Source organism: Parasteatoda tepidariorum, chromosome X2, assembly GCF_043381705.1.
Source record: "Parasteatoda tepidariorum isolate YZ-2023 chromosome X2, CAS_Ptep_4.0, whole genome shotgun sequence".
Taxonomy (NCBI): Eukaryota; Metazoa; Arthropoda; class Arachnida; order Araneae; family Theridiidae; genus Parasteatoda; species Parasteatoda tepidariorum.
Window position 1 is genome coordinate 41,192,748 of NC_092215.1, and position 25,314 is coordinate 41,218,061.

The window sequence follows — 25,314 nt, forward strand, 5'->3', positions numbered from 1 at the left end:
AAAAAAAAAAAAAAAAAAAAAAAAAAAAAAAAAAAAAAAAAAAAAATGGATTACGTGAAATACGGTTTTTACTTATGTTTGAATTTGAAAAATTAGTTTTACAGGTTTGATTTTATTTTTTCATATATCATCATATCTAATGATGAATGAAATTTTTTGAAATCGTGAGTTCATAAAGTTTAATATCGATACAAAATTTTTTTTAAAATATTAGTACATGGATTACGGCTATTATCTATAATCGTTGTTTATTATTTTTAATAATCGGATTAATCAGAGGAATTGAGGGCAATTGCGCGGTTTATCTACACTAATGTTTTTTTAAGATTAAGTGTTACTGCCTGGTGCACATTTGCTCTCTATGCCTTACACTGATTTTTTAAAGAATGAATGCCACATACACTGATGGTTATTTAGGTTAAGTGCTACTGCCTGGTATACCCTGCACTGATGTGTTTTTTTCTATGGTTAAGTGCCTTAAGAAAAACCAAAAAATTTAAAAAGTATAAAAAAGAAGAATTTAAACTTTTTAGCGCCAAATATTCGTACAGCAAATTAACATCGCAAATAAAGAGTGGGTGTTTTCATCCAAAGTATATCAGAAACTAACATTGTCTATCTGCTTACACGGGAAATTGCAATTATGCATCAGTCTAAGAAATCTCTTGCCAAATGATTTCAAAAGTATTAAATTGACCTTACTATAGTGGTAATTGTGAATAATAACATGCAAATGTAAGGAATTCTGATAAATTATTTATTTTAACCGACTTACTTGGTTATGACTAATAATAACTGGCCATAGATGATTGGCTATAATAATAACTCGCAGTAGAATAATAATAATTAATTAATAACATGGACTGTAACATAGATAACATTTTTTTACTGTTTTGCCGTGTTGATTAATTACATTTACCGTAACATCGATAATATCTTTTACTCTTTTGCCTTGTAGTTAAATTACATTTATCGTAACATAGATAACATCTTTTATCATTTTGTTTTATAGGGTGATCAGGGAGAACCTGGGCTTCCTGGATCAGTATCTCAAGCTGGAGACCCTGTAAGTTACCTTACTATGAAAAAAAAAATTAAAGCTTTTAGAAAGGAATTTTATTTTAAATCATGTGCCAGAATTATTAAATAACTTAGTCAACTAATAAAGATTCACTAAATTAGTCAAACAATGAATATTTATAGATGTTTGTTTGAAGAAATATTGTGAGAAAAAAAGAGTAAGCTCAATAATTTGAAAATTTTTTTTAAACCATTTAAATATATTTTTAGATATTTTTGAAACTAAATTATTCTTCATGGATTTCAAATTATGAATTAATAACTTTAAAAAAAACATACCAATCGAACAAAAGACAGCTGCTATAAAAATTGTCTCAATTATTCAAATTCGTATCCAACTTCACGTTATTCAGGGAGAAAGAAGCAGAATATTCTTATAAAAATGAAATTAATATTTAAAATACATTTTTTTTTATAATATTAGTTTAAGTTAGTTTTGCAGTCATTTTCTGAATAATGAAAGTTTAAAAGCAATGCATCAAAAATCTGCTTAAAGCATGTTTCATGTCTTCTGAATTGAATAAAACAAAATTGATCGAAACTGAATTAAAAATTAAACCCATGAAATACAAAAAATAAAAACTCGAAACAACTGATTTTAAAATTTCATTCTGCATTGTATAACAATAATGTAGTGGGGAATTTTTTATTCTATTTATATGGAATAAGATAAGTTAAAGAGGATGCATTATAGTATTAAAATACATAAATATTTGTTATTTTATTTTTCCGACTGGTGTTCCTATTTAGAGACAATTTGGCAACTAAAAAATGAAAATTGATATTTTAGGTATGCACAGAAAACAGCACAGATTATGGTTTTTATTGTTAATAAAAAATTTTATTGGTAAAATTAGTTGGATTGAATTTTTAAAAATTAATAACTTGATACAATTCAATTTTAAATAATTATTAATTAATAACTAAATAACTACGGTAGCTTTTGAAATTATTGTTTATTTTTTATAAAGTCATATATATTTGGATAAGTTCTAGCTGATGTTTATAAAATGAGAGATTTAAAATGCAAATCAGTATATTCTGATTCGTATTTTGGTTTTGTTAAGTTTATAATAAGTAAAATTAATTATTATTAATTATTATTTCTTACTTAATTATTACTTCTTAATCTTTTAACTTGCATATATTGATTCAAACTTACAACTATTACTGTCAAATCAATAGTATTTAGACAATTACAGTCCGAGCAAAATTCCTAAATTCCATATAATATAATTTAAGTAGTATAGCTTTAAGTGAAGGCGATTCTTAATAACTCATTACTTAACATTCTTAAAAATCAGCCTCACCGCGGATTGACTATCTATTATAACATAAATCCATTTAATATAAGACTATTAATAATGGCAACAGTTTTATTGCTATATTGTCGTAAAGACACGGTTCCCAGTAGAACACCGAAGTTAAACATCACTGGCTACCGTCAGCAATCAATTGGATGACCACTTTGATCATCCTGCGTAGGGACCGAGGGTGCGCGGTATCGGTCCTCGTTAAACTGTTCTACCGTAAAGTGCTTGACTTCGCTCGCAGATCGACCGGCTACCAAAGCAGGAGAGCCATCTCCTCTGCAGAGAATCAAAATTGTGAAGGCATGTCTTCGGATTATCCTCAGGGATGTTTCCCTAACCGTCGCCAATAGCCCATTGTGCAGCTCTAGTGCGAAGTAAATAAAGTAACTACATGATAATGCAACGCACCAGCTGTATACTCTTAGCTACCGGCACTTGTAGCAAAACTTGCTACTTGCTACTCGTCGAAGAATTTTTAAATACTTTTTTATAATTATAGGGATTGGCAGGACCTCCAGGACCACCTGGTGAAAGTGGAACTGATGGAACCAAGGTATTTCTGCTTTATATTTAATAAAAAAAAAATCCATTTACAAAAACCTCCCAAATCTATCTTAATATAAGTTATACATGAGCTTTGATAATATGTAAAACATTATTTAAAATTTCTTGACATATATTCACTGGTTAAATACTAACTAAATTGCAAATGGATTATAGGGGATAAAAACATTCCCTACAGCAAGTAATTTGAATAGTTTGACTCCTAATAGTGACTTTTATGTATAGGGTGTTCCTTAATTACCACCCTCAATATATATTCCAGTTAAAAATTAAGTAAAAATATGCTTATCTATGATTGCAAATATTATTTCATTAAGGGAAAAAAATCGTAATCAGAATTTAAACTGATTACTATGAAATCAGACTGAATTGCCGAATGAGGCTAAAAGAATTTTCTTAAAATCGCTTTTCACATGCTTTCAGTAATCTCAGACAAACAAAAATGTTTTGATTGTTTTGATCCTACTATCATCGTTAATCGTAACTAACCCACTATAATTGTAAAGGTTTGTTAATGATATTATTTTTCAAAAAATATTAATTTTATAGTCATTATGAGTTTATTTTTTCACTTCATTTTTGAAAATAGTTTGATAATATGTGATAAGGGTGGTGTTTACGGATCCCCAAAATATACCGTTACATTATGAAAATGTTATTATAATTAATTGTAATCAATGCTGTTATTATAAAATTATGTTATTATAATATTTTTAATGTTAAAAGTATGTACTTCACTTGTAATGATGCTTGTTATAAAAATTTTAAGGCAGGAGGAATATCTTTAAAATATGGTTTACGTGATACTAGAGGGTATTTATCTACTAATTAGATTTGCTTATTGTTTTTAAATTGAACATCAATAACAGTTTCGCAAACCTGAAGGATAAAAGACGAAAAAAATATTTAATTTTTATATTTACAAAACTTAAAATCAGAAAAAATTTTAAAATTCAGAAAAATTTAAATGGCCATAATTTTTAAAAAAAAAACTACTTTAAATAATAATAATACATTCTTAAATTATATAAAAATAAAATATCATATTTAAAGAACTAAAAAAAAATGTAACAAATCGATGCCATACAGGAATTAGTTAAGAAGTGTGTAACAAACCATACTTCTTATAATGTTTTAATATAGTAGAAATATTGAGAGAATTAAGCCCCCTGATGGAAATTATTGTTGAGAATTCGATGGCCTCAACTAATTTGTTAATTAGTACCTCACTAATTAGTTCTAAAAGGAGATATATTTTAATTTCATTGCATTCGGTCATTTACAACAAACAACTTTACTTACGGATCATGGGTTAGAGTCCCCTTGCCATCAGACTAACCGTGGGCGAGTTTTGTGGTTTGGCTCCCCATGTAACGCAAATGCGGATTAATTCCACCAAAAAGTTCTCCACGAAGCTAATTTTCTCAATACTTGATTCAATACTTGATTTAGTAGTTCCTTTTTATTCTGGATCAGATTCAAAATTACAAGGCTACGGAGTTGAACATTGGTGGTCGTAAACCCCGAAAATTGGGTCATCTGTTCAAATCGATTATAAAATACAAAATAAAACAACTTTAGTTAATCTAACAAACAAGAAAACAATAATGAAAATATGTATTCATCTCAAAAAATATGATTTTACTCTACTTGACTGAGAGATACTATTTGATTTGAATTGATAGATTGTTTTTAAACTGAGAAAATTGAATAATATATCTTTTTTACGATAAATAAACATATTTTTAAAACCAGGAAACGGTCCGATAAATAACATCAAATGTTACTCAATATATTTGTTCTTAATTTACCCCCAAGATTCATTTTGCTTTAACTAATTCATTTTTATTATACAGGGTGAACCTGGATTGCCTGGAGCACCCGGTGCACCTGGAGTAATGGGATTGCCTGTAAGACACATTATATTATTATTTGTGGTTATTAATTATTTTAGTATAAATAAAAATTTTAAAATAAAATTTAGTATTAAATAAAAATAAAAATTATGTAAGAACCTTAAGCGGCAATGTTGTTAATTATTTTCTGCTTATTTATTTTATTTTCGATGTGTTTACAGGGTTCACAAGGTCCTCCTGGGTTTCAAGGAACTGAAGGTGCTAGGGTAAGTATTAGAGATATATTTATTTAAAAAAGTTTTTCACAATCTTCAGATTAGATTGATTTATTTTCTTACTTTATTTTAGGGACCAAAGGGGTTAAAAGGTGACGCAGGACCTATAGGACCAGATGGATTACAAGTATGCTTAATTTTTAAAATTTTGGCTTATTATACACTGTGAAAAAAAGTCCGATCAGAAATAACAAAATATGGTAAAATTTACCATGTTTCTCGCCTTAAAGAAAAACCACATCTGTAATTTGTGATTTGATAATGACTTTTGGTAAAATTAGGTTTTATAATAAGTGATAAAATTTGGTTGATGTTATAAAATATGGCAATTTTATCATGATGTTTTAGAACATGGTATGAACACAATTTATTTGTTTGAATTTACTTTTCAGAATAGTGTTTTTTACTAAATGTGTATTAATAAAAATTATAATTTTCAAAACTAGAATTTTTTGCCCGAACTGCACATAGTAAAATAATGGACCAGAGATAAAACGGGTTTTAAACTCGTATCTGAGGCTATACACAAAAGCCACAGACACAAAGTCTGAGGCCGTCTGCTGTTATGGAAACATGATTAACGCATTTCAGGGAGGGTAGCTTCTCTTCACACTACGGCTAACTCAGTAGATCGAAGAAAAAGATTCTCTTTCTCTCAAAGAATCATACCAAAACCTATCCTGAACAATGATCCCACACCCCTACTTAAAATAATTATACCTAGTTGCATAGTCACCACCACGGGTCCATACAAATGGATAGGGGAGTTATTACTTTAGTCAAACTATACGCTGACTCTATACGAGTGAACACTTCTTCAAAGCGAGTTTGTCTTAAAATTTTGAATTTAATTGGGGGTAAATTTAATAATTATTTTATGCTAAAAAGTCTTCATTCACTGAAATTCAATGTGGTTCGTGGATAACTTTAAGCATCTTCCTTGTCAGTGAAACTCTTTAACTTCCATATTTTTTATGAAAATTGTTTGGGTTTCTCATCGATTTTTCTTAAAACTCAAAAGTAATAATGGAGAAAAACGGAAAATAGATTCTACTTTATTTTTATGCATTAATATAGGTAAATACCAAAAATTGACTGTTTCTTATGTTATTACAACTCTTTGAACTATTTTTTTCTACAAAAGTATTAATTAGAAATTCTATTTTTTTAAGGGACCTACTGGACCAATTGGCCCGCAAGGATTGCCTGGAGAACCTGGACCAAAAGTGCGTGATTAATTTGAATTTCNTATTTTTATACTAGTTATGGGTTAGGTTAGTTAACTCTATTATGGTTATTTAACTCGTGTTAGTTAATCCTTTGAAAAAATAAACTCAGAAATTCTTGATTAATTCTAATGAGTTAACTCAAGAGAATCGCTAGTGACTTCGCACAAGAACTATTAATGTAAAATCAATAAACAAATTATACACTCTAAAAACAAATATCTTTTTTACAGTCGGGAAAATTGTTCCAACCAGCAAGCCTTTTTAAAAAGCGCTTGCCAGTCCAAATGCTTTTTCTGAAGATAATTTGAGTAAGTGAAAAAGTGATTTCTTTATCTGGCTCACCTTTGGAACCTGAGAGAAACCTTAGGCGCAGAAACTACAATTTTGAAATTGTACTATAAAATAAAGGAAATTTTATTTTACAATTAAAAGTATACATATATATTAGAGATAGGTGTAAGATATTACAGAAAAAAATTCAGCCGCACAGACTTAATCAGAAAATTTGGAAAAATCCTCAAAGCAAAGCCACCCTTGGCTCCCCACCTTAAGTTTTAATTTATTAAGTTGTTTCACTTTAGTAAGTTATTAAATATGTCGAAATGTATTTTGTTTTCTATGTGTGTGATTTCCCTTCATCCAGTTAATCAATTTTTCAAATTAATATTTTCTCTTGAATATTCTCGCGCCACCCCTCTAGTATGCTCGCGCCCCCCTAGGGGGGCGCGCCCCACAGGTTGAGAATCGCTGGATTAATAGAATGGTTAGGCACTACGATTCTTTTTTCAAAAAATAGAATGACGAAATAATTCTTTAATTTCTACGAAATTCATTTTCTCGAAGAAGTGACTATTGAAATTTTGTCATTTTGACGAAAACTTCGCTCGAATCATAAACCAGGAAACAGTTTCGTCAAAAGCGAAAACAATTTCGTAAAACTTTAGTGTTAATGTTCTTAGTGTTCTTTTATTGTTTTCTTTTCCTTTAAAACCATTGTTGTTTCAGGGAGATCATGGCAACTCGGGTCTAAGAGGACCTGAAGGACCTCGGGGACTGACAGGACCAACGGTAAAATATCTTTACATATTTTTATACAACATATTTCTTTTTCTTTTTTGGCAAGGCTTTTTTATCTTAATACTAAAATACGATTTTATTCAAATTAGGGACCTTCTGGTGAAGTAGGACCTCCAGGTCCACCAGGCTTACCCGGTTTAACAGGAGCTGCAGGACCTGCGGTAAATACAATATAGATATATATATATTATTTGCCTGTGAGAAAAAATTAGTTTGATGTTAAAAAAGCTACTTCATTAAGACTTACAAAAATATCAAATATCACCATAAGCTGTTAATTTTATTTAATAAATGCGATAATTTATTGATCATTTTTAAATTAATAAAAATATACTTTAATTTTAGGGACCACCAGGACCACCGGGACCTCCTGGACCTATGGTAAGAAACTGAAGAAAAAGTAACTTTTTATCTCTCCAATTAAAGATTTGTTAACCGTTAAAAGTATTTATTACTGAGTAATTTAGAGCATTTTTGAAAGTAATAAGTCTATAAATAAGTAAATATGTTAAAAAATGAAACTTCTTAATTTTTAGTTAATTTTTTTTTCAAAATCTGTAAGTCTTTTGCACTTTTTGCAATCGATTTCTACTACTATTTTCTTACTTAATGCCGTAGGGAAAAATATTTTTGTACAGTTTCATGATTAAGTAATAAGCTTTCTAAAACAAAATAGAGGTAAAGATCTTACGAATTTTACTACAATCAATAATTTATAAAGATCATTACAACAATAGATTTATTACTTTTTAATTGCTTCGAAAACTACAGTGAAGGTTACTTAAAAGTAAGTATTGTTGTCTTAAAATATCTGAGCTGCTATTCATCAGCAAAGAATTACCAAATTGGGTTAGTAAAAATAAGTAAGTTATAATTATTTATTGTCATCTAAGCGAATCACAGTTTATATCTTATCCAACTTAATTAACTAAGGTAAGTTTTCAATTAAGATGAATTTATTGATCTGATATTTAAAATAATGTGAAATAAATGAATTTTTTTTTTTGGTGTTGGGATTGTACCAACAAAAATTATATCCTAAAATCAGCCTAGAATTATTTATATTCATGAAAAAATCCTATAAGTAAATTAAATTTTAATACCCTATTTGCATGAAAAACTATGTGCATATTTTCATCATTTTTATTGTGTAAAGTGTTAAAAAATTTCAAACAAAATTTTGAAAACGATAATATAAATAAAAAATGAATAATTGTAAAAAAAAAATACATAGCGATATTAAGTAAAATTATTAAATCAATACATTAATTTTGCTGTAAATCAAAAATTTAAATCAAGGAGGAAATAATTTTTAAGAATGTTTAGTTAAAGCATAAAAATTTAGGTCTACCTGAACTTTATAAAAAATATATTTCATTAAATTAAATTATTATAGCAATTATTATAGCTCATTTGAATTAAATGAAAATTATTTTTCATCGTCTTATTTAATTTCAATTTGTTATTTTTATTTTGTTTATTAACAATGTAGTTTATTGTTACAAACATCATTCCATTAATTATTATTTTAATTTTATTTTCATGTATATTTAATGCTTAAATTTCAATAATTTTGTCATTCAATAACTTATATACTTTAACCCAAATTTAATTTAATTATAAATTTCACTCTAAAAATGTGCCTATCTTATTATAAAAATAAATTTATCGTTTGAATTTCGCGATGAGCTCCCGAATCGAACAAATTTTCAAGACATGGTATTTAAAAAAAAAGCTAAATATAACTGTAAAACACGATTTCAATCAGTTTCTTTGCACTTATTTTAAAAATAAATGTTTTAACTAAAAAAAAATTTTAGTTTTCTCTATTTTTAATATTTTTAAGAATTGAAAAAAATAAATTGTTAAAAGGTAAAACACATTTTTACTATTTTATTACTGTAACCATTGCATTTTTAAGCAGTATTTTTTAATGCCAATAAATATGCGCATTCATAATAAATTTTTAATTATCATATTTATCTAAATGGCTTAAACTTATAATATTTTTTAATTTTTCTTACGAATAAATCAATTGATCAATGCTGGTTTTTGCAGAGTGGGATCGAAATTTCTGATTTCAGAGCTGTTGATAATTTGCCAGAATTAAGGGGGCCAAGAGTAAGTAGAAATTTCTTTATAAACTTCTATACTCTTCTAAACATTTTTATCCGTTCATCCTTTTTTTGTCTTTAATCTCAGTGCAAACTGAAATTTCTTCCTGCTCGTCAAAATTATTGCATTAGTTACACTAGCTAAACAAAATTCTTTAAAAAAACATACTAATATTCTATAAATTTTTTTTATAAATTTTTAAGCTTTAGATTCGTTACTAAATCATTATTATCACTAGTGGTATTTAAAGTATGTAACAATTACGCAAATTATATGCAAAAATTACAACACAAATTTGATTAATAAATATCATTAATTATTATTTCTAAAATTTCCTGTGTTGAATTCTTTTGTTTTCTGATTTTAATGTGGTTTAATTTTACTGAAAGTTACACAGGAATAAGTATTAAAATGCTGGCTTATGTTACAATTTAAAATATTTCATTGCTAGGTAACGTTCAGTGAGCAGCGAACGTGTTCTAGTCACTGACCGTGAGAATCAAAATACGTTTATGCCTGTAAAGCTATTATGATCATAAGTATACAGGTCTGCCCGTTACTTTTTCTCCATAAAATCTATGAACATTGACTATAAATTAACGTTAAGCTCGTAAGAGTTCAGGTCAAGTCGTTGGACAATTTGTGCGTCGAATAAAGATCAACCCTGAAAAGCCGTGATAGAGTGTAGTGCTGCCATCTGTCGAGGATAGAGAGAATCGAGTGTTAGTTAGCACTGATGTAGACATAATACGGGGTTTGAACACGGGATCTTTGTGACCGTTGTCTGATACTGGAACTATTATGGAAAAGGGAATCAATCATTTTTGATCTAATGATCCGATTTTCGCGCAATAGGACAGAATCTTAATAGTTCGAGGAGGTGACCTAAAACATGCTAATTAGTGCAAATGGTGTTTTAAGTTACGAAATAATAATACACAAGAACCTACTTTCTCTGAATAAACATTTTTTTTTTAGACTGATTTAGATTTCTGACCTTCTAAATCAAAGTATTTTCAATCTGATTAATAGAGTTCGAATAGTTTGGTTAGGATAGCGGCTGAAAGTTTGGATCTCTTGCATACATATCTAAAACTTTTTAACGAATTGAAATTTTTCAAACTAAATTATAAAACTCGCTTATCCAAAGACAATTTCATCAACAAAAAAAATTTTTTATTAGGTATTTATTACTTTTTACTGATTAGTTAATAATGGTCGAAAAATTTTGAATTGATATTTATTCGTACAAAAATTGGTTGTTTTTAATTTTATATAACTAGTTTCTTATCGTTTTAGGGTTACAAAGGTATAATGGGTCCATCTGGTATGGTAAGTTATTTATAATAATCATAAACAAAGTACTATATAAAGCACTCTGAATTTTACATTTAAGTTAGAACAAAACATTTTAAAATTTGTTTAGCTGTGTTTTGTTTACAATATGTTATGTAAAAATTAAGATACAAATGCAAAATTTATTAAAAGAAATCTTTGCTGGACAAATAATTACGCATGTTGCATATAATATTTACAGAACGATTCAGGCGAGGTCTAAGGTTGTTTAAGTGCAATTTATCTGTGTTATTAGAAAATATCATTATCGTTATGGAGCTAAAATAAATTGAAGATTTTTAAATTTTACGAGCCCTCAAAGTCCTCCAAGAAGATGAATTACGTGTTTAAACACAAAACATTTCAAACCGCTTTGCCACTACAATTTCTTGGAAAAATCAAGTATATTTCTGAAATTTATGCTTGTTAAAAAAAAGATATCTCAAGCTATAATTTGACACCTTGGAAAATATTATACGATGATGTATAAGAAATGCTTGAAATTTAAGACATTAGAGAGTATGTTCTGTCAAAAACTTTTTGATGTTTTAATAGAGATTTTTATTGAACATGGAGAGCTAATTTAAAGAGATCGGCAGCTTTATATTAGTCTCATGTATCAATATAGGAACACTATTTCATTAAAAAAAATCTTTTAAAGAATTAAAATAAAATAATTTTTTAATTTTTTTTCCTCAGTTTTATGCATTTTAAAATATCCTTGTTTTTAAGAAAGAGCTACAAACAATGATATCAATTAAGGTTGTGACGTTTATTTTGAACACATAACCTTTATTATTGAAATTGCTATTTAAATTATTATTATAATGACCACAGCATTATGCATGTTGAAAACTATTTTAGAAAGAATATTTTCAGAGAGAAAAATTTCTCAAAAACCTAAATTGTTGCCTGTAATATCCATTTTTGTTTACAGAAATCTCAGAAGTATACTTGATTTTGCTTAGAAATTTAACTACACACAGCAAAGATGCATGGCCAGAATTGCCAGAATATATTTAAATTTTTTTATGTTTCTGGCTCAATGTGGACACCAAAAAGCTAGGTAATTTTTATGCAAACGATTTGGTAATAATTTTGATAAATTAACAATAAAATATTGTTTTATAATCTGTGATAAAATTTGGCAAATATGGTAGGATTTGGTAATTTTATCATGATATCAGAGAGCAAGACACAAAAATCATTTGTTCAGTTGAATTTACTTTTCAGTTTCGTATTTTTTAATACATGTGGTAATAATGAAAACCAGAATTCCCGGTAAACCGTTACTGAATGAATGAAAAATTACCAAATGAATGTCTTAAATACCGTACTTTTTAAAGCTGAATTTACCAGAAATGTCATTGTCACACAGGTCGGTACTTTTACCAAAATTGTTCTCCTTGTAGCTAGAAATATTTTGTATTTGAATCTGCCATTCAATTCTTTAAAGGGTCGCGTTAAAAAAAATTTTCAGATAAAATGAACAATATTTTAAAGACAAGTAGCTACTCTATCTTATACTCTATCTGATTATAATAAACACCTCTTTATATAATAAAGGAAAACATTAATCATAAAATAAGAATTCACAATACTTATCTCTGAAAGCAATTTTTTACAATCTGGGCGAAGATTAATCGCTCAATTTATTAAAGTTCGTATCTAGATAAAAGTACTTATACCCGCTTATTACCAGCTTACAATAAGCAAAAGGGGAACTTTGAGATATTTTTGCTGATACTTCATTTACGGATTAGACAATTATTTCAATCATTTTGTTTATCTAGTATAGGCGTGGCTCCTTTTTTACTTTTAAATACAAATTACCAAGTTGTTCTCCGTTTTTGAAAGCATAAAAAAAGTTGCTTCATGACTGCACACGAGAATGATCAAATGTAATGTTTTCTTTTCATAAATTTCTGAAAATTTATTTAGTGAACAATCTTGGTTTTTATGTATTTGATCTTACGAGTACTGATACTGAAAAAGTTTTGTCTCTTTGCTGAATTCTCGAAAACTAATGCTCCTAAGTTTATTAAAATGTCCTTAAAAATAGTTTAGTTGAAGAAAGAGTTTCTTCAACTAAATTCTTCAAAAATAAGCATAGAAAAAAATTCTGGTTAAATTACCGTGCTGTATAATATTGATATTTCTAATAAAAAAACAATACATTTTTAGTGAATAAAACCAATTATACGGTATTTAAACCATATACTTTGAATTTTTCTGTTCATATGATAACGGTTTACATGGAATTCTGGTTTTCAAAATTATAATTCTTATTAGCACACATTTGGTAAAAAATACAAAACTGAAAGTAAATTTAAACAGAATAAATGGTTTTTATGCTATGCTCTAAGATATCACAAAATTATCAAGCTTTGTACCGTTTATCAAATTTTATTACATATTATGAAAATATATTTAATTTATAATTTTACCAAAATCATTGCCAAAGCAATTCGGCAAAAAATTTCGAGCTTTTTGGTGTTCCCATAGAGATAAATTTTACCAAATTCTTGTAGTTTTGATCACACTTTTTTTCTCAGTGTTTAAATTGAATCAAATATAATTTATAATTTATTTATAAAAAAGTAATTACATATTAGAATGATCAAATTTATTTTTTACATTGATTAAAGTTTTACAAAAAAATAATTTTTGAAACATTTAACTACTCTAACTCTTCAGAAAGACTCCTAAACTCATTAAAATGTCCATTAGCACTTTTTCTATTACTAGTCCATTAGCATAAGTTCTTTAAATACGTAAATTAAACCAAGTTTAATTTAAAATGTATTCTTGAGAATGTGGAAATAATTGTAATTTTTATTTATGAGTTTAAAAAAATATTATTTATGAAAATTCAAATCAAAATTATCATCATTTTTATCATCAAAATTATTGTTATTCATAAATGATCCTTTGTTTTTGTTGTATTTAACCATTTGAAGTCTGAGGTTTAAAACAATTAACTTCTCTTAACTCTTTCGAAAGATATTTTCCTAAACTCATTCAAATGTCCATTAGAGCTTTTTTTCTCTGAGTTCTTCAAATATGTAAACTAAACCCAATTAAATTTTTAAAAAAAAATTCATGAAAAATGATTTTGTACGGAAAGGGTCAAGAATTTATGATAAAAAATTATTATTTATGAAAAATTAAATCAAACTTATTAAAACTATTAGACTCAAAATTATTATTAAAATTATTATTATTTATGAATGATCCTTTGTTTTTGTTGTATTTAAACGTGATTCGTAAAAGTCTAATTTGTAAAAAAGTTAACTACTCAAAGTCTACAGAAAGTTAGTTTCCTAACTGATTCAAATGTTCATTATCACTTTCTTTCTCTAAGTTCTTTATATATGTAAATCGAACTAAGTTTAATTTAATTTTTTTTAATGAACAACAATTTCATACTGAAAGGATCTAATAAGTTATTATTTACATTGGATACATTTCAAACATTTTTTTATCAAATTATTATTTCTGTCGTATAAATATTTGATATTTTGAAGTGTGATTTGTGAAACACACTTCAATTCATCAAATCAACAAACAGTTTTCCATTCTTGCTATATCTTCAGAAAATAATCTTCCTAAATTCACTGAAATGTCTATGGGCCCTTTTATCCGCAAAGTTCTTCAAATATGTAAACTGAAATAAGTTTAATTTAAAGTTTCTTTATAAGAAAGATTTACTATGAGAATGGTTAGAACTATTATTTTTCCTTGTTAAATTTAAAAAAAAGTTATTTTTCAAATGAATCTTTGATTTTATTGTATTTATACTTGATGCTTAAAGGTCTGATTTGTAAAGTAATTTCCAACATTTTAATATTCTTCTAAAACTGTTGTTCTTATGCTCATTTAATATATATTAGTGCTTTCTTCCACTAAGTTCTTTAAATATGCAAATTAAATAAGCATGATTTAAATTTTCTAGCAAGGGGAACGTGGTCAACCAGGAGATAAAGGACCCCCTGGAACTCCGGGAAATAGAGGGATGCCAGGTCCATCAGGTGCACCGGGAGCTTCTGGTCATCCAGGAAACAGAGGCCCACCAGGAATGCCTGGATTACCTGGACCACCGGTAAAACCATTTTTTTAATGGAAAACACATTAATTTAAATCTTTGAGACATTGTAATATGTTATATTAAATAAAAAAGCGAATAACCTACAATAACTTTTTATAAAGGTATGGATTTTCACACTATTTTTTTAGTACCGGCACTTTCGATGCATCATCCGTAAAAGCCCTTTTAGCGTAAAATCCATTTTTACGGTAAAATTTTGTAACGTAATTTTTACAGAAATTTAATTACAGTGATTCAGTAATTTTATAGTAAATACTACTGTAATAATATATTGCATCCCATTATTCGTTTAGTAAAATTTTTTAGTAAAAATAGATTTTTTCGGTAAAAAAAAGCCGACAGCGTGAGTGTCGGTACTTTTTACCGTAATTTGATTCGGAATTTATTGCAGCGGAGAAAGGGCTAAATATAGAGAACTTTAATATAGCATTTTGTACGTTCGTGTGTGTATAATCCGTGCACTTTGGTGCCGGTAGTTTTAACCGGAACTACTTATATTGTATTATTAAGTGACGAAATCAGGCAGGGAAAATCATTTCTTTGAACAAAACTACCTTTTTACCGGCAAATTCGGTTTCCAAACAGTAAAAATCGGTGAAGTAATCGCCACTTGAGTATGTAAACCCAATAGTATAATTCATTACACTGGTTTAAAGTCGAGATTGCTTATTTTTGTATTTTCTTCATTCATATTGAATTAATTTCTTTAAAAAAGTTTTAACACTCATTTATAAAACTTAAATACGCGTAAAAGTTTAGCACAGAAATTAATTTTAATGCTCATTTTTTATGAACTTACTTCTTGGTGTTTGAAAAAAATGGGGGAATTTTGAAGAGCAAAAAACGTACTATCCTCGCAAGTTTTAATAGTAAAATCTAAAGTTTCAATAAATTCCAGTTTAAAAAGGAAAAATAATGTATAAAGTTGCACTTAAAATTGACTCTTGGTACGTGAAAATTCAATCTTTAGATCACGAAGAATTTTGGATTTGCCTTTTTATTTTTTTAACTTATTGTGATAAATTATTGTTTTGAAATTTGTGAATATTTTAAAAAAGTTATGAGTGTTTCACTTTTTTTCTTTCTTTTTTTTTGTATATAGGGACGAGGTTTCAGCGAGGAAGAGATGAGAGATATTTGTGCTTCGGTACTAAGAGGTAAAATGAATATACATTTGACTCGTAAAGTTTACTTATTCTAGAAATATATTCTTACCCAGATAGCAAAATAAGATTCATTTTAGCTTAGCAAAAATCTTTTAATGTAAACCTAAAAGGATTTGTTATGTTGTCTACGTGTAAACCTTCTAACCTTAAAACGAGATATGTTGCAATCTACTCTATTCTACGCACATTACCCTAATCCAAAACCTTGAAAAACAACCTTCTATGTAAAAGCCTTAAATCGAGGTTGGCTTAATGTTTTCAAGCGTNACATTAAAACTGCTGAAACAACATGAGAATTGTTAAAAAGAAAAAAAAAAAGGAAAAATAGACGACGCGACAAAAGCTTGTTTAATAAGTCGCTAGCCGACCGGCCTGTGTAGGGGGCAGGGAACTGTCCTTGCATCAGAAAGGTCCTGGGTTCGAATCCCGGGAAAGGCATGGATGTTTCTTTCTCTCTCTGTGTGTGTTCTGTGTCCTTTCTCCTTTGTGTGTGAATGTGACCCGCCCTATAAACGGGTTGTGGTTGCGTGAATGGCGTGGCTGAAGTTGAATACCTGGCCATAGATGGCGCCACTGGAAAAAAGCAGAAACAATCACAACCCCCACTGCCTAAGCAGGCATACGACAAAAAAGAAAAAAATCTATAAAGTTGTACTTAAATTTGACCCTTTGTACGTAAAAATTCAATCTTTAGATCACGAATAATTTGAGATTTGCCTTTTTTTTTAACTCATTGTGATGAATTATTATTTTGAAATTTGTGAACATTTTAAAAAAGTTATGAGTGTTTTATTTTTTTTCTTTCTTTCTTTTGTATATAGGGGCGAGGTTTTAGCGAGGAAGAGATGAGAGATATTTGTGCTTCGGTACTAAGAGGTAAAATCAATATGCGTTTGACTCATAAAGTTTACTTATTCTAGCAATATATTCTTACCCAGATTGCAAAATAAGGTTTATTTTAACTTAGCAAAAACCTTTTAATGTGAACCTAAAACGTTTTGTTATGCTGTTACGTGTAAACCTTCTAACCTTAAAACGAGATATGTTGCAATCTACTCTATTCTACGAACATATCCCTAATCCAAAACCTTGAAAAACAACCTTCTACGTAAAAGCCTTAAATCGAGGTTGGCTTAATGTTTTCAATCGTGAAAAATTCTTTTAATAAAGCTAGTCTCAAGGTGAAAATAATCTTAAATCAAGATAATTATAAGGTTTCTTTTCGCAAAGTCTTGCATGCTCAATTAAAATTTGCCTTGTCCTGAAATTTTAATGGACAATATGACGTCATCTAAATGACGTCATCTAAATCGTCCTTATGGACCTAAGTGACCAGTTTATATAAATGACTGTACTTTTTAACCCTTTGACGGTCAGGGAAATGAGCAGTTTTCGTTTCATAAATTCGCACAGTATTACGTGCAAACAGTAGTCGAAAGTGGCATCTGTTTTCTACCTCCGTTCTTCCGAAAATGTCACTCTTCTCTGGCGATGCCAACTGCTCCGTCTTCTGGAATTGTTATAATAAAGTGGTAGCAAATTATGTAGTAAATTTCGTTGGAGAAGGACAGTTATATGCCTACTTTTTAATAGAGTAACCAGTAGATTGTTGCTTTAACGGTGCATTTTATTTGTTACTTATAGTTTTTGATATTTAGTGGTGAAAAAATTACTTAAAAGGAGAAATGCTAAACTGAAAGTAACTTGACTTTCGCCATCACTAGGAAATGCTATTTTACAAAGCGGGGCAAGTTGGCATTTCTGGATGCGGTAGATAGCTCGCCTCACGTGTTTTAAAAATTTCTAAAGTATTCGTAGTACATATAAATAACAGTTTTCACGTACTTTTCGTTCTTAACATAGTCAATGCAGAATAATAATGGCGAACGAGCTCAGCTCATCAGCACGCATCGGGGAAAAATTTCACTTCGCGAGTTGTGCTCGTTACTAACCATTACGGTCAAAATCTTGCTCCCGAGCGGAACTCGTTTGCGCGCATTATGAGGCACAATTCGATTGCGAGCTGAACTCGTTCATAACCGTCAAAGGGTTAAAAGAAGCGTTAAAAATAATTTTTAATTCTTTTAGGATGAAAGGCAAACTGCAATATTTTGCTTTATTAAAAAAAAGGCTTTTGGTACAAACATTTTCTTGAAAATAAAAAGAAAATTCCGGGTTGAAAGAAAGTTCACAAGGTTGCCTGCTTCCTGGGTATGTGGGCAGCATTTCCCTTACTTTAAATTTACTAGAAAATAATGCATGCTAGAACTTACATGCATTTCATAGATCCATAAAAGAAAAACCCTCAATTCTAAGTTTTTTTTAAAACATTTGTGCAAATTTTCAAGTTTTATATTTTATTACTGGATCAAAAAGTTTATGTTTTTGCTGCATATGTGGATTGTTTTTGCATTTTATTTTATATTTTATAACCGTTGTTGAACAGACGACAAAATTTTGGGTTTACGGCTACTAATGTTCAACTCCGTAGCCTTGTAATTTTGAACCCAATACAGAAGTCAAGGGAACTCCTGGATCAATTATTGGGAGAAATTTGCCTTTGAGGATTATTTTATGATGGAACTAACCCGCATATGTGTTACATGAAGTAGAAAACCACGAAAACCTCCCATAGTTAGACTGATGAGAAAGGGACTCTAACCCATGATCTGTCTACCGCTGAGAATATTTTACATCAGCACTGTGGTTGGTGCTTGTTGTTTCATTTGTTGAGATACAAAAGTTGATGCATTTATGGGGAAACTTTGCAGCTAACTTTGAAACTTATTAAGGAGAAAACCTTAGCTTTCTCAGCCAAATGCAAAGAAAAAAGCATGTTTTGATTAATTGATATTTCCTATTTTTTTGCAGTTTTGGGATATTCGGAGATAGTATGTTCTTTGAGAAAAAAGTAAGATTAAAACTACTAGAATCTCGTTAAATTTGCCGAGCTTCTGGCTTTATGGGAATTTTTACCGGCAATTTACTCGGCAATTTTTACCGAGGTGCTTTGACAATGACTTCGATATAATTAACAATAAAATATAGTTTTATAGTACGTGATAAAATCTGGTAATTTCATCATGATACCTTTGAGCATGGGATAAAAATCATTTATTCGGTTAAATTTACTTATCAGTTTTGTATTTTTCACGGAATGTGTGGTAATAGGAATTATAATTTTAACACAAGAATTCTCGGCAAACCATTAAAATATAAATGACAAAACTACTAAGTAAATAATTTAAATACCGCATATTTTGGTTTTATTAACCATTTTCTTTTATTGCTAGAAATGCCATTACTATACAGTACAGCAATTTTACCAGAACTCTTTTCTCTGTGTATTAATCTTGCATGGATACAAACAATATGGTTTCGAATAGCTTATATCATGCTTTTTCAGAGCATGTTAAAAGTTCCAGTTTCAGCTATATGTTCAAAATATTTTAATACAAATGCAAAAGTTGTAAATAATGTTCCCATAGGAATTAAATTTTGATGTGAGCTGACTTTCTAAATTTACGTATCTGTTTTGATCTTTTTTAGTAAATTAAATGTTTTCACAATTTATGCAGCTGGATTGAAAGTTTAAGTATTTTAGCACTAGTTTTCAAAAAAAGCATTAAATCAGCTGGATTTGATTTAAAATAAAACTATATCAATTTGAGTCTACTTATCAAAACACAAGTCAGTATATTTGACTGTTTTGGAACTAATTGTATTCCATGATTGTGTAGATCATATGTTCCATAGCGTACATTTCAGAGTACGTGATTTAGTTCAAAAATTTTGCTGATCATATATATACTTAATTTCTTTAATTTTATCACTATAAAAAAGGGTTTCTCACAATTGAGCGAAATAGTGTCAAACTAGCTCTGAAACAAATATAGTAGAATTGATAATACTCATGTAATCATTATTAAGCATGTCTTACTGACCATGTATTCAGTATTGAGCATTTTGAGCATGTTACCATACGCAATATACTCAATATCCTGGCAGATGTTGGTCAAAGAATTCCCTTTCATCTGCTAAAGTATTATCCTTCTTGCCTGAACGACTTGTCGCTTACATGGCAAAAGTAAAGGGAAAATATGGGTACATCTTAGGTGAAAAAAAAATTACTTATGTCTGTAAGTTATTAACCAATTTTGTTTTTGTCAATGTAAGAATGTCATTATATTATATATTCAATATTTTTTCTACATAGAGAATAATAAACTAAAAAACAAATTTGAGACATTTATTTAAGGTGGATCGAAAAGCGAAGTGCGTTAAATCTTTTTCATTTTCTGATCAATCAATTCAATTATTTGTCAAGTTAATCTTTGTGCGATAATTCTCGAAGTGCGTTAAATCTTCAATTGTGTGGATAAGTTTCTAACTATCATCATTAAGATTATCATTTATTTCTTTTGCCACAGCAACGAGCCACAAATTGACTGAAAAATTCAAAATTATGATTTAATATCTTAAGTTGCTTCAGTGGATTTATCTAAATTTTGGTGCCATGAAGCCGCATGAGATATTTATTTATTTTATTTTGCATGCTTGATCTTAATTAATTTTACGCATCTAATGTGTATTTTTTGAGCTACATATTTTTTATCATAACTACATAACTACAGCATTACAAAGAATATTATAATCTAGCTATGTTGCTACTTTTGTATTGTTGTTAGAAGTGATAGCGCAAATAGTGGAGTTTCTCTTAGTTATGGGGTAATTTTACAAGTCTTTTAATTTAAAAACTATAAAACTCAACAAATTTATCGAATTCTGAAATTTGAAGTCAATTTTGAAAGTTATAAAATAAATTTGATAATAGAATATATACTAGTTCATAAATAATATTTAATGTTTTATTTGTATGCTCCAGATAGTCTTGAAGAATTGACTTCCAGGCTACAGGGGCCCCCAGGGCTACCTGGGCGTGGTAAAACTGGACGCTCGGGTCCTCCAGGTCCACAAGGAGCTCCAGGTATATAACAGATTGAAATTTGTTTGTAATTGTGGTTTAAAAATATAAATTATTTAAAAACAAAGTAACTACCTGGAATTACCTGCAAAACAAGATTAACCTGCACGTGATAGGCAGAGAAAATATCATACCATGAAGATTCAGGAACATGAAAACTAAAGAATGAAAAGACTGATTTTATTTACTTACCTCAGAAATTGATGTTGTGATGAATAGAAATCGAAGACGAATTGAAATGTATTCACTAAATTAACATGATTGTGAAATTTTTTATTAACATGCTTAAAAGATGATGATATCTTTCAGTCTTGTTAAAGAATTTGTAAACAAAGTATTTTTTTTTCATTTGCTATACAACCCATAAACCTTAGATCGTACCTTACATATGGTATAGTAGAATAATAGTTTGGTGTCCTCTTTTTTTTTAAATTAGGTAAATACTATTTATAAGAAAAATTTGGATTTTTGTTGAAATAAAATTTAAAGAATATTGTTATTGCATACGGATCAAATCTCTTTGAAAATATTTCTCTCATTCAAAAGCAAATAAGGAAATCAATAACATATTTGCATGTGTTTTAAACACTTCCGTACCTTCAATTGCTTGTAAAGAAGAAATAAGCGCCTAATAGATTGCTATACTTTTTGGCTTAATATGCTTCCTATTGATTGTTAGTAGCTGATTGTCTTCTTAAAAAAGTTTATTTGATTCATGATAGATGTTCTTTTCTTGATAGATGTTCCATTTCTTATGTTTTTTTTTTGATAGTTGGTCTATATTTCACAGTTGTTATATTCTTGATTGGCGGTTATTTTTACTGTCTCAAAGATGTCACACAACTGAAACATTACAAATTGGAAGAAAAATTTTTTTTAATGAAGATTATTGCTTCAGTAGGGATTTACAAATTGTATAAATGGAAAAAATATCATAATATCAAAAATATCAAAGAAATCACATCACTTTATGAGTTTAGAATTCATCATATGATATTCTACATATCTTATACTTAATCCTTTCCTAAAATGCCTATGATAAAAAATGGCTAGTTATTAAAACAGAATAATTTTTAAACCTATATCATATCCAGGATATAATATTTCAAGAACACTAAGGCATTAACACTAACAAGATTCAAGATTACTATTGAAATTGCATGGTTAAAATTATTCTGAATTCTTTGCATTTTCATTGTTACTTTCTTGGCTACATCTATTTCGAATCAATTATTATATACGACAAGGTATCTGTTTCGTAGCACCCACTGTATTCTATTCTATAAAGAAGAACAATAAGTGAAATTCAAAATAAAGAATAAAAGAAAATGCTGTATTAAATATCTCTTCAGCCACGGAAGAACAACCGTTGTTGTCTCTCCATTTGCCGCGGAACATCATTGTTTACCCAAATGTGCATCAGGTTTGGTACCCTTTAAACTCCAAACTGTGGATAGGAAATAGTCTTGGATGCACACTTCCTACCGTGCCTCGCACTATTTAGAAACTATGTTTCTGGCTGGTACTGGATGTCAAGGGACTTGATGTTAACGTTCAGTCTAAACTTTACAGTTTAATTTCGCAATGAATTGAAGAAATTTTCTCAGATTTTTTTCTGAATCAATTACTAATTTACCTAGTTTTCGAGATATTGATCAGAGCGGATAACTCAATCTTGTAGAAAAATAGTGAAATCCAAAAATGAAATGGAAAAAAATGCTATATTAAATATGTCAACAGCTCCAACAAGAACAACAGTTGTTGCCTTTCGAACTGCCACCAAACATAACTGTTTATTCAAACATTCATCAGGTTTGGTACACTTTAAACTTCAAATTGTGGAAAGAAAATAGTCCTGGATGCACAACACATACTAATGAACCTCGAACCATCCAGAAACCATGTTTCTTGTAGGTACTGGATGACAAGGGACAACCAGTCTAAGTTTTACAGTTGAACTTCATAATAAATTGAAGAAATTTTCTTAAATTTTTTTCTGAACCAAAAGTTACACTTGTTTTCGAAATACTGATCCCACCGGTTGACTCAATCTTGAAGATGCTGTATTTCAAAATATTTAAATAACTTAAGCTCAAATACACTGTCTTATAATAAGATATTTATGACGAATTCTTCATGGATGGAATTTTCTCTGCCAAGCAGTGCTTTGTGAACTCCGAGGACCCGAGGATAGATTAGTTTTTAAGGTTATTAATGATCGAGTTTTTCTACTTCTACACAGACCAGATGGAAGAATTAGTTCGAGGACTCCATGGCCCCCCTGGACAACCTGGGGTTGGTCTGCCAGGAAAACAAGGTTCACCAGGCAAGCCAGGAATTCCAGGTAGTTTCCTCATTATGCTCTCCTTATAAGTGCAATAATTTTTTTAAACCTTAAGCTTGCTTTCTAACACATTTGCTTTGAAATAATGATCTCAATGCAATAAAGCAATTTCTTTTAAAAAAGTATGGTAAAATTAACATTTCTATTTAATTTTGTTATAAATTTAGGTGATCCAGGTGTGCCTGGCCTACCTGGAGAAAGAGGATTTATGGGCATGCCTGGTGTTCCAGGCCCGCATGGTCCACCAGGAAGCAAAGGTTTGCTATCACATATGTCTTTGATAAAAAATATATCAGATAATATACAACTGCATTGAAATTGTTTTTGTTTGTTTTCATTTCAACTAGTTTTATTTTTTTAAATTTATTACATTTCTGTCATTGGCTGATTAAGTTCGTAAAATATATCACCTACAGTTTAATTTCATTTATTTTGAGGATAATTCTAAATAATATGAAAATAAAAAGAAGTAATAATAAAACCTGAAACACTAAACTACTAAATCAAAATTTATCCAACGGAATAGTTTATGGAGATTTCGTAGAGGAACTGATTGCTTTGATTTTGAACGGGAAAGCAAACTAGACACTTTTCTAAAGACTAGGCAGTTTTGGAGTTCTGTCCTTCTCGCAATTTCATACTCATTAGAAAAAGCTGGAAGTGTATGAACATGAAGCTCACAATATGGCAACATTTCAAATGATCGTAATATTCTAGTTACTTGCGCAATATCTACAATTTGTCGGCAAACTTTTATTTTGGACATAAAAATTAAAATACACGTTTAAAAAAATAAACATAATTGTGATACGTCACTAGGGATCTAGTGAAAATGGACTTAGCTCTAAGTTGCTATTGAAGAAATCGAGCCTAGTTTAAAATGCGTATTTGAGAAGAAAAAAAATGAGATTGTTAAAAATGCGTGTTTAAGAAAATGGACAGCGCTTGATATGAGCTTTTGAAAAAACAAACCTAACTCAGAATGAATATTTAAATAAATGAGCATGCACTTTTATTCTTTTTTTTTATCTACTGTTACGACTATTGTTTTTGAAACAATTACACCGGAAATCCAAACATAATGAGTAAAATCAGCAGTTGACAGTTATTCAACAAAATTTGAAGATCAAAAAATTCTTTCATGCAGCTTTACTCTGTTATTTTAGGAGTTACACTTGTGTTTAAAGGTTAGATATATCATTTAACATTCAAAATACGTATTTTGTGCTATATCCATTTTTTAAAACGCACACAACTTTCTTAAACCACGTTACTCTTTTTTTAATAGTTACATTGTTGCTCATATGTTAGATATATCGTTTAACATTACAAATACGTATTTGTGCTATATCCGTTTCATTAAACACACATTTTGAACTATGTTCAAAATGTGGTAAAAAAAAAATAACCTTATCACTTTATTCGAGAAAGTTAAAGCTCTTCTCTGCAACCCGTCATCCTCACACACTATAATTTGTCTACGGTAAGAGCTCCCCCCAGCACAAAGTTTGAGGTCTTCTGCTGCCATGGAAACAAAAATAGCTCATTTCAGGGAGTTACACTCTTCACAAGATTCCATTTTTCTCACTGACTCGAGCCAAACCTGTCCTAAGCAATAACCCCACACCCCTACTTCAAATAGTTAAACCTCGTTACCATGGTCACCGCCACGGGTCCAGACGAATAGCAAGAGGAGTTCTTACTTTAGGCAAACTATATTCATTCCTTGTGTTCGTTATTATGTTGTGTCATGTCTTGTGTGAGTTAATGCGTTAAGTCAGATGACATTTACGTGTGTACTATGATTGAGTTGATAATATGTGTCAAAAACTATTTTGTCAAGTTTTTCTGCTTTTTTAAGCATTTTT

The 25,314-nt window shown here is 29.2% G+C and overlaps 1 protein-coding gene across 1 annotated transcript in view; it reads left to right on the forward strand.

Annotated features, from left to right (window-relative positions):
• LOC107440641 (collagen alpha-1(IX) chain) overlaps positions 1 to 25,314 on the forward strand; it is an 86,969-nt gene that overhangs the window by 58,029 nt on the left and 3,626 nt on the right. The window contains exons 23-37 of the mRNA XM_043047672.2: positions 1,013 to 1,066; positions 2,893 to 2,946; positions 4,814 to 4,867; positions 5,035 to 5,079; positions 5,162 to 5,215; positions 6,261 to 6,314; positions 7,323 to 7,385; positions 7,484 to 7,555; positions 7,740 to 7,775; positions 9,453 to 9,515; positions 10,809 to 10,841; positions 14,800 to 14,946; positions 16,055 to 16,109; positions 21,004 to 21,105; positions 23,614 to 23,703. Of these exons, the coding sequence (XP_042903606.2) occupies positions 1,013 to 1,066; positions 2,893 to 2,946; positions 4,814 to 4,867; positions 5,035 to 5,079; positions 5,162 to 5,215; positions 6,261 to 6,314; positions 7,323 to 7,385; positions 7,484 to 7,555; positions 7,740 to 7,775; positions 9,453 to 9,515; positions 10,809 to 10,841; positions 14,800 to 14,946; positions 16,055 to 16,109; positions 21,004 to 21,105; positions 23,614 to 23,703 (976 nt within the window). The remainder of the gene's footprint in view (positions 1 to 1,012; positions 1,067 to 2,892; positions 2,947 to 4,813; positions 4,868 to 5,034; positions 5,080 to 5,161; positions 5,216 to 6,260; positions 6,315 to 7,322; positions 7,386 to 7,483; positions 7,556 to 7,739; positions 7,776 to 9,452; positions 9,516 to 10,808; positions 10,842 to 14,799; positions 14,947 to 16,054; positions 16,110 to 21,003; positions 21,106 to 23,613; positions 23,704 to 25,314) is intronic.